Consider the following 9,689-nt stretch of genomic DNA (forward strand, 5'->3'; position numbering starts at 1 on the left):
GAATGCAGCTTGGAAAGTTGTCCCTTACTAGAAGTTGCTACAGCGTTTTAGTTGATAACGCTCCTCCCTAAGCTACCCTCATAATCTTTTGAGAATGGGATTACCAGGAATATTACTGAAAACAATGTAATTAGTAAAAGCTAATTAATCTACAACCAACAAAAATCGAACGACCGTTTACAATTGAGTGTCCAAAATGCAGAGGTTTTGGAATACAATACATGCAGCCCTCTTCGCGACTGCCGCAGTGCAGACTCATCCGCCGTTTAGATTCAAATGAACTCATTTAGAATCTCACATCTCTCGAGGTCACACCAATTGAAACTTTGGCCATAAATCGAAGATGTCCAATCTTCTTTTTCTCATACCGGTAAAATCCAATGTTCGTTTGTTTATGCAGTAGGTCTCAGATAAAAGGATCTTATATCAGCCTGATATCTCAAACAAAATCTTAGTAACCCTTAAATTTCAGTTACGGGCTTTAAATCCATGACCCCTTACCAGTGCGCTTAGCTATTGGGTTCATATTGGTTTAAGCAAATTCATTTTAATTTTATAAGATCTGATTCTAAAAGTCTCGTCTAAGGAACCGAGTGTCTCCTGTTTCCACTGTCAGGTTAAGATTATCAGACAATAAAACAACGCATTTTGTAAGACATTTCAGATACAAAGCCGACTCATTCTTTAATTAAATATTGGAAATCGAACAATTATTAGCTAACACTTGGGGAAACAAAATATAAGCTCGCCAAGACTCTAACCTACTTGTCACGACTTATAATAAAAAACAAAACAAAACCGATACGCCATTCTTCGAAAAAATTAGCAAAATAAATGGGACAGATTAGAGACAGATCCATCGCTGCCATTTCCCATTTCTCCTTTATGGCAGAACCAGAGGACAGGATGGAGCCATTATACAATTTAATCACTCACTTCGCGGTGGAATTGCTTTCTGACGTTTTTAACAAAGAAAACTGACCGCCTTCTTTGCTCGCAACCGTGGCGGCTTTTATTTCATTGCACTGATTGATGAACTTCGTTACTTCCTGACAATCAGAAGAGTAAGTTAATTGACAGCCAATAGAAGCAACCATAATTCAACCATCAATGGCCACATCCAGAGAGAAGGGGGGGAGATAGAATTATCCAACAGATGACTACCAATAACCGAGACCATCAAACCAAGTAATAATAAATCAAACAAGAAAGAATAGGCAACATGCAAAAAAACGATCTTACATGAAAAAAAAAAAAACTCAATCTGCACCATTTTCATGTATATACACAACATAAAAATAAACACGGGAGTATGCAGTTTGGCCTTGAGATTAAGAAAAAACTGAAAAGACACTCCTATCAAGAGGTGGAATCCTCTGGAATGCCTTTGAACTATTTTAGGCAATGAAACAACTACTTCCCCTATCACAAGTTTTGTACTGGTGGGGAATTGCTTAAAGTCACTTTGATAAACAGATATTGAAACATCATCTTCAGAGCCACAAATGTGCATGCTTGAGGTGCGGTGAGATATAAAAATCAAACACTGGTTTAATTTCATCAGGTCAAATGTCTTGTGGTTCTCATATACAGGAAAATATTTGTATGTACTTTTTTTGTTTCAGGGTTGCAAACTTTCCAACAAAAAAAAGCTTCTTCCTCTAATAATTAGGACCCAAAGGAGGGAATGCAAAAAATCAGGATAAGGAATAACATGAAAAAAGACAATCCTATATAACTATATAAGTTCAATCCTGGTCAGTGTATAGATGCCTAGGCGTTAAGGTTAACATTCAGAAATTCAATCTTTCCTTTGCATGATGTCTAAGCGTTCCTACCATTAAAAGCTTGCGTGACACAATCCTCCAAGATACTAAGAAAAGATATTCAACGTCATCCCATTGCTGCAAGGACAAACCAAACCTATAGCACCTACCACTTCACAATTTTACCGAGATTATCCATTGCATAATCTAAAATATCTCCAATATTTCCAAAGTATCCCGATATTTTCATAATGTCACGGACCATGAAGATGACATGACATCATACACTGAAGTGCTCAACGTTTTTCCAGAGTTTTCATAAAATTATCTTTAAACATGTGCAGAATAAAATAATCTTTTTAATATTTTTAGAAGTGTGCACGCAATTTGCAGTTGCAACTCTGTTCTGTCCAACCATTTACCACATCCTGACCTAATTATGCTATTGGGTGGTAGGCATGTTTGTTTAACAAAATTACTACATTTTCTGTTGGAATATCTCATTTCGTGGTACTCTTCACATCATTGGCATGATTTATGAAACCATCTGAATACCTGCCTCCATCCCTACGAGATGTTATAGGATCCTATGTGGGAAGATGAACCATGTCAGTAAGCATCTTCACCGTCCTATTGAAAAGGTCACTGCTTCCATTCAAGTCGTGTACACCTCCCACTTAATGTAAAAGCTAAGATGGTACTTACTCACAGGCTTGCATACAAAGGGCTCGGGACAGAAGTATGCAAATGACATTCGGAAGTATGCAAATGACATTCGGTTGGCACAAGCACATCTTCTATCTAATACCATCTACCCTAAGCTTATAATTAAACCCTAACCATTCTCACATGATACAGTTGTAAAAAATGGACATGCAGAACAAAGTCACAAATCCCATATTGATTGATATGCAACTAGAGCAGCATACGTAGCTGCAGAAATCAGTACCCACCCTATCACTATCAATTTTACTGAAAAAGGTTACCCAGGACACACCACCACCAAGGTTTGTCTGTTGAAAACATCAGAGTCCAATTAAAGAAATTCAGAATGTTAAAAAGCCAATTAAATTTGGCAATTTGCTTGTGGATTAATAAACCCATTTTTTGAACCATTGTCACCAACGATATTCTTGTCAAATGCCAGAAAAGCACGCTCTGATAAGTCCTGTTAAAACTTTTTGCTTAGAAAAATCTCTAGAACTGCAAAACTAGAAACAATAACAGAAAAATTGTGGAACTTATGAGTTTGTCCTAAAAGAATATTAAAAAGCACTTGTAAAACCTTTAATCATAACAGAAACAAAAAAGCAGAAAACTAAAAATGTACGAAACAAAGAACATTTTTTCTCAAAGAGGAAATTACAATAATGTTACAGTGTTTCTTTTTATGCTTTCAAAATATCAATATTAAGAATCTGACCTTCTGAGATGTCATGTTTCTTCCCTATCGTGTAAGGGTGTTCGGAGTACACCTTGTATCTTAGATATCCAAAACATATATACAATTTCAAACAACAATCGGTTTCACAGCACATCCAATATCAAGACCACTCTGTTGGATAAAACCGGAATACAATGAGGATCCAGCCTAAGTCCTCCTTAATCAACAGGGAAAATTGCATTTTGCACTCTCGTTCTTTTTTATTTGAGACCTTTGAACAGAGAGGAGAGAAAGCTTTGTTAGGGCACGGTGGTGCCCCTCTACTTGCAATCTCACCCAACACCATCGAGTAGAGAGTTTGGTGGAGGAGAAAGTGACAAGGAGACAAAGAGGAGTACAAAAACAGAAGAAGGAAGGGACGAGAGAAGAGAAAGAAATCTCTATCGAGCTCATAAGATCACCTGTGGCGTGCTGGTTTGAAGGCCAAAACAGTGGAAACTCCCTTGTATTATGTTGATTCTTCTTTATAGTGGTTTCTTTTTACCCATGGCTTTTTCCCCAAATTTGGGGTTTTCACATGTGGAATTGTGTCTTCATATGCTGCCATTTTCTTTAAATATATATGCTCTTCAATTTTAGATTGCACACTTTGTGGTTGAGAGTTGCATATTCTGTCTTTGTCTATTATATATATATATTTATATATATATATATATATATATATATATATATATATATATATATAAGAAGAGAGAGAGAGAGAGCTTGCTGGTTGTGAAAGAGATTTTTTAGTCCATAAGTGGTATCAAAACTAAATTGTTAAATCTGCATGGTGTTTTAAGTCAGATTGATCCCAAGTTTGAGATAGAAAATTTCTAAGAAAGGACAACTTCTCCATGTGGCAAAAAAGGATGAAGGTTTTGCTAGCTCAATAGGGGCTGCACAAGACCCTTGCGAAAAGGACAAGGAAACCTAAGACTATGCCAGATGATGACTGTTAAACTTGAAAATCAAAATAAATCTCTTTTGTTGCTAACATCACTGTCTCCATCTCATGAGCACTTGATCATCACCATCATTTATGGGAAGCAGATGCTAGATATAAAACAAGTCGTAAGCACTCCCATTTCCAATCAAATTAGGAAGAGATCATCATTCATTGATGATAAAAAGAGAAGGATTGCTGATCACGACATCCAGAGGTAGAGGCCAATCAATCGTCAAAAAAGAGGGAAACAGAGACACCTAAACAGTGAACCTAAGAAGAGATTCCATTCTCTTCTCTCCTCCCTTCCTTCTCCTCTCTTGTCCATTTCTTCTCCTCCCTTTATCCTCTTTACTTTCTTCACCACCAAACTCTCTACCCAATGATGTTGGGTGAAACTGCAAAGAAAAAGGGCCACCACCCCTGCCCTAACAATGCTTTCTCTCCTCTCTGTTTGGTGGTCCCAAAAAAAAAATAATGAAAGAAAATGGTGTCGTGCCCTTTAAGGAGGACCCAGGCTGGATCCTCATTGAACTGGTTGAGGTCCAACACAATCAAGAGCTTTTAATAGTATTATTTAAGGATATGAATGCCTTGGATTGTGGACTCTACCTCTTAATTATGACAGACCTTTTGTCATTAGTGACGGTCAGTTCATTACCCTCTAACAGGAAAAAAGAAGCTTGAATATGAGTGTTTTGATCTGCTGTCACTTGGGCAAAAACTCCAGTTCAGTTCAAGTGCATGTAAATTCCATAAACCAGCTACAGCAGCTTTGCATAGTATTTGGTTGAACATTTCCCTATCAAATGTGGGGTAAGCATTCAAACGACATGAAGGATTTCTGTGCTATTAGTTATACTTGGTCAGCCTTTTAACATTTATGCAAGTTGGTTAAACTTATCAGCAAACATTAGACATTTTCTCGGGGAAGATCTACCAGAAAGCTTCTTCACAAGTTTCTAGTTAAGCCAGCAAGATGGACATAGGAATAAACATTTTGATAGGATGGAAATCATCTCCATCTAAATCTAATCAAAATGAAAGGAGCAGAGTACTTGGAAAATGCTATGGGACTAGCTACGTTCATGCACTTCAAGTGGAAGTTGGTGATCATTCTTTCATGAATATTAAAGGCAAGTTGCAGCTTACTTTTGAATTAAATCATTAAAAGGACTGGAAGCTGCTATTGGGACTAGATATGTTGATGCAATTCAAGTGGGGGTTGGTGATTATTCTTTCATGGCTATTAAAGGCAACTTGCAGCTTACTTTTGGATGAAAAGGATATCCTTTCTCTGTTGGTTATTTAAGATGGACCAGCATAAGTATTCCCAGTATTTCCATCAACACAATGGATTCCTGGTTTCTTGATAGCCAGCCACAAAAGGCTTCTTTTGTTCAATTATGTGGCAGAAAGCGAAAGCCATGCCAAAACACCAACGGCTAGTGATGGTAGCATAGGTCCAGGCCTCCAGTATTTTCCAATCATCAAAAATGAATAACTTCAGGTGTCCGTAAAAAGAAATTGCATCTCCTCCATCCTTAGCTGTTACATGCATATTCAAGGTTTGATTCCCATGAGGCCATGACCTCCACACTTTGCAAAAGCCACTAGCTAAACTTCCTAAGGTCTGAGAGGCCTGTACAAATTTTCGCCATTTCTCCCACTAGGGTTTCCTCGAAGAAAGAAGAATTGCAGCCGTTCCACATTCGATGGATAAAGTAGATTACCATCATCTGTATTTCTTCCAGTGGTCTTCTGTTTAGTATTTTGATGCATGAAACAGGCAAAATTTTCTAAGAATCTAAGTAGACTCTAGAAGATTGCCAATCCATAAAGGTTGCTCTTTTTCTAACAGAATCATGTTTTCCCATTCTGTTTTTCAGTTTATTATAGTAAAGAATCTCGATCTTTCTCTAAAATGCCGGAAAATCATCAACTTCCCCAGAACTTTAGCTATATTAAGAACGTTTTTCGTTTCTACAGGAAGAATCTGCACACAGAATGTGATTTGATACTTAGTTGCACTCCCTCTGCTAGAAACCCTGAGGGTGAGGCTAGTACCCTCCCCTGAGGGCCTCACGCACGGAATGGCTTTCATGAGTTCTCAGCACCTGCCAATTTCAGGGCAGACGAAACCACACCGCCGCACCCCCCCAACACACACACACAAGACTACAGCAAGCCTCCTCAGGACAGCGAAGTTAACACATGAAAGATACTGATTAAGCAGCGAAACATCTATTAGATCGCATAGTTTTGTAATAAATTGGTTATGTCACATAAAAATTGTTCTCCCTCATTCAAATTGGATACCTCGACCAGGTCAAATAAGTCCTATGACACTAAAAAAGACTTTGTGGCATGAACCAATCAATTACTAAACAAGCAGCCAATAATCAGGAATAATTTGAATAAGCATACAAGTGACTGCAAAACAGATGGCGAGAAGTTCAAGCATTCAAAACCCAAGGCTGCATCTATCTATTATTATAGATATGCAGACTTCCTCAAATTTTTTTTACTCAAATCCAGCAATAGAAGGAAAATAAAATAATGAAACCACGATAATCTGAGGACAGAGGGGAGAAGTTGAGTTCATACCTTATCCATCTCCATTTCTCTTGTTATTTTGGATGGTTTTATGAAGCGTTTTCCTGCAAGGAGGAACCAGCTTCAGTAGTCACGATAAGAGGAAGAAGAATTTGTGAACAACGGAAGATTCGGCGGCTTACCCTTTCGACCTTGAGGTGGTTTTCCATGGCGGCTGGGAGGGAGGGTCTTCTTCTTTTGCTGCCCTTTGAACAAGACCTGCTTCTGCGTCATCGTTCTGCGACTGCGAGGGCGGGGGAGCGAGTGCTAGGGAGCATTTATAGCACACTTATTTACAGAAAAGTGCCAATTTTGTGTGTATTTCAGCTTTCTATGGAAATCATTTTTCTTAATTCGAGCACGTGCCTGTGGCTCTTACGATTAGCTGAAAGAATGCTCACACTCCTTTTTAGCAAACTTTTCAATGTATAATATAATGACTCTAGCCTTTGGACGCATGTCATTTGCACATAGAAAATGTTCCAAGAACAATAAAACTTCGGCTTTCCCTCTCATAAACGTTACCTTTTTCAATGTCTAAAATACCCTTTTCGTATTTCTTGCATTTTGTACCTTTTTTTTCCCATTATGACATAGCCTATCTCATATCTGGCTCAATTTGCAATTAAGGAGGCTAAGAAATTGGAGATGGCAGTAGGGCACTCACGTAAATGAACCGCATGAACATTCGTAAATTCATCGATATAGAGTATTAATTTCATATAGGCATATGATTGATAATATAATGGTTTTTGAAATACTTTATGATAAGATAGTTATAGTATTAAAAAGTTATATTATTAATATAAAAATTTAGATGATTTATATATTTTATTTAAAAATAAAAAAATATTTTATTTTCTTATCTCACAACCTTAAAATGGATTTACGAGTCATGCATTCATATAGATGGCATTCTTTATGCCTTTCTGGTGTACTTCAAGGGTTGTCAAAATGTTTTTACTAAATCCAAGAAATTTTAAGTTCTAATTTGGAATGAGGTTATGTGAAAAGGAGCTACATACGTCGATAAATGTTTCTTTGGTGACACATATTTAATATTGTTGCATATAGACTCAACATTGTCTGTATCATCCACCAGCGTAATTAAAATCAGGCTGAATCGGCCGGTTCGCATCAAATTGGCTCCATTTTTATTCGATGCAGGAGCCGATTCTTGGGCTTCTACCGATTTTTTGTTGTATTGCTTGAATCGACTATAAATCAAACCGACTCAAGCTGAATCGGTTGTTTAATGCATGTTGCTTTTATCATGCTTTTCAATATGCAGTTGGGTGACTTGGTTCTAACTAATTGTGTATGGCATTTCAATCCCTCTATGACACTCAGGCTAGTTAGCTAAAAATAGTTTCTTTTTTCAAATACCAATGTGACAAGGGGTAGCACATGAGCCATGCCATATTTATTATTTGAATTTCTTTTATTGAGAAAAAACGAACAAAAAATGTTTTTAAATTAGTATTTTCAAATGAGCCATGCCATACCAATTACTTTTTTTTTTCTTGTTTTTGATTAAAAAGTATTGTTCAATTAGTATTTTTGGCTCCTTCCATAAAATGTTTATATCTTTTAACTACATTTTACTTTTTTGCAGAAATTTTAAATTTTAAGTAAAATTTTTAATATTTTCGATTCACCAATGATTTTGATTCTGATTTGGTTAATCCAATTTCCTGAATCATAAGTTCACTGATTTGATTCAAAAAATTATTTTGACAATATTGTCAGCCAAACACACAACTATCTCAAAGATTGGGCAAACTGTGACCTGATGCACCAAAAAGAATAATTTATTACCCACAAAACATGATACACCAGGCTTACAAAAAGTTTATTGTTACATAATTCAAGGATAACAAGAAGATGCTGTCTTTATTAAACCATCCACACGACACATACTTCCTTATGGTATCAATATGCTTAGTTTTACTATAGAATTTAGGATTCTTGGCAAAAGCAATAACACCCTAATGATCACAGTAAACTTCAATCAGATTTTTGCTTTCGTGACAATGTTAAAGTGTTTGAAAAATCTCCTCGACCAGACGCCCTCTTGTACTGCCATGGACCCAGCTACAAACTTAGCTTCTATAGTAGATAGTGCTACATATGTCTGTTTCTTGCTACACCAGGATGTCGCATCATGCTTGAGCATATACATATCCAAACATAGACTTATATTCATTAGGGTCTCCTCTTCAATCTGCATCTATGTAACCCGTAAGTCACAGGTCACCACCATGACAGCATAATACCAAGTTTTCAATGCCCTTTAAGTACCACATGATCCTTTTAACTGCTTTCCAATAAACCTATTACTGATATCTACTGGCCATGCCAACTGCATGGCATATGTCACGTCTTGTACACATTGTCAAGTACATTAGACTGCCAACCACACTCGAATATGGTACAATTTGACATTTTCTTTCTTTCTTATGGTGTTTCTAGACACATTCCAGTAGAAAGACTATCGCCTTTACTCATGGGAGTATGTACTGGCTTGTAGCTTTGCATATTGAATCACTTTAAGACCTTATTAATATAAGGCTGTTATGAGAGTGTGAGAAGTCTTCTTGAGTGATTTCTTTTAATCTCTATGCCCATTATAAATGTTATTTCACCCATGTCCTCATTTCAAAATGATCAGATAGCCAAAACTTGATTGACTTGATTAACTCTATATCATTACCAACCAATAAAATGTCAACAATGACAAATTTTTCCTCTTGCTGTTTCATATATATACATTGTAGTCTTCATTAATCATTTCAAAATCATTAGACATTATTGTTTTATGAAATTTTATATACTATTGTCTGGATGACTATTTGAATCTATAAATGGATCTCTTAAGCTTGCAAACTTTGAGCTTAAAACATTTGGCAACAAAACCTTGAGGTTGTTCCATGTAGATTTTTTCTTTTAGTTCTTCATT

The 9,689-nt window shown here is 36.5% G+C and overlaps 1 protein-coding gene across 1 annotated transcript; it reads right to left on the reverse strand.

Moving 5' to 3' along the window:
• Window positions 1-658: 658 nt before the first annotated feature.
• On the reverse strand, window positions 659-7,006 carry LOC116248644 (uncharacterized). Its single transcript, XM_031621550.2, has 3 exons — window positions 6,874-7,006; window positions 6,743-6,795; window positions 659-1,049 (listed from the first exon to the last, which is right to left on the reverse strand). Exons 1-3 carry the CDS (start codon window positions 6,962-6,964, stop codon window positions 933-935), a joined length of 261 nt encoding a protein of 86 aa, XP_031477410.1. The 5' UTR covers window positions 6,965-7,006; the 3' UTR covers window positions 659-932.
• Window positions 7,007-9,689: the final 2,683 nt, after the last annotated feature.

Source organism: Nymphaea colorata, chromosome 2 (assembly GCF_008831285.2).
Source record: "Nymphaea colorata isolate Beijing-Zhang1983 chromosome 2, ASM883128v2, whole genome shotgun sequence".
Taxonomy (NCBI): Eukaryota; Viridiplantae; Streptophyta; class Magnoliopsida; order Nymphaeales; family Nymphaeaceae; genus Nymphaea; species Nymphaea colorata.

What these genes read in the sequence shown, in the direction of transcription:
- LOC116248644 (XM_031621550.2), bottom strand. Translation starts at nt 6,964, where the DNA reads ATGACGCAGAAGCAGGTCTTGTTCAAAGGGCAGCAAAAGAAGAAGACC. An exon ending in ACCACCTCAAGGTCGAAAGG is followed by an intron (nt 6,796 to 6,873) that starts GTAAGCCGCCGA and finishes TCCTCCTTGCAG; the next exon opens with GAAAACGCTTCATAAAACCA. An exon ending in GAGAAATGGAGATGGATAAG is followed by an intron (nt 1,050 to 6,742) that starts GTATGAACTCAA and finishes TCTGATTGTCAG; the next exon opens with GAAGTAACGAAGTTCATCAA.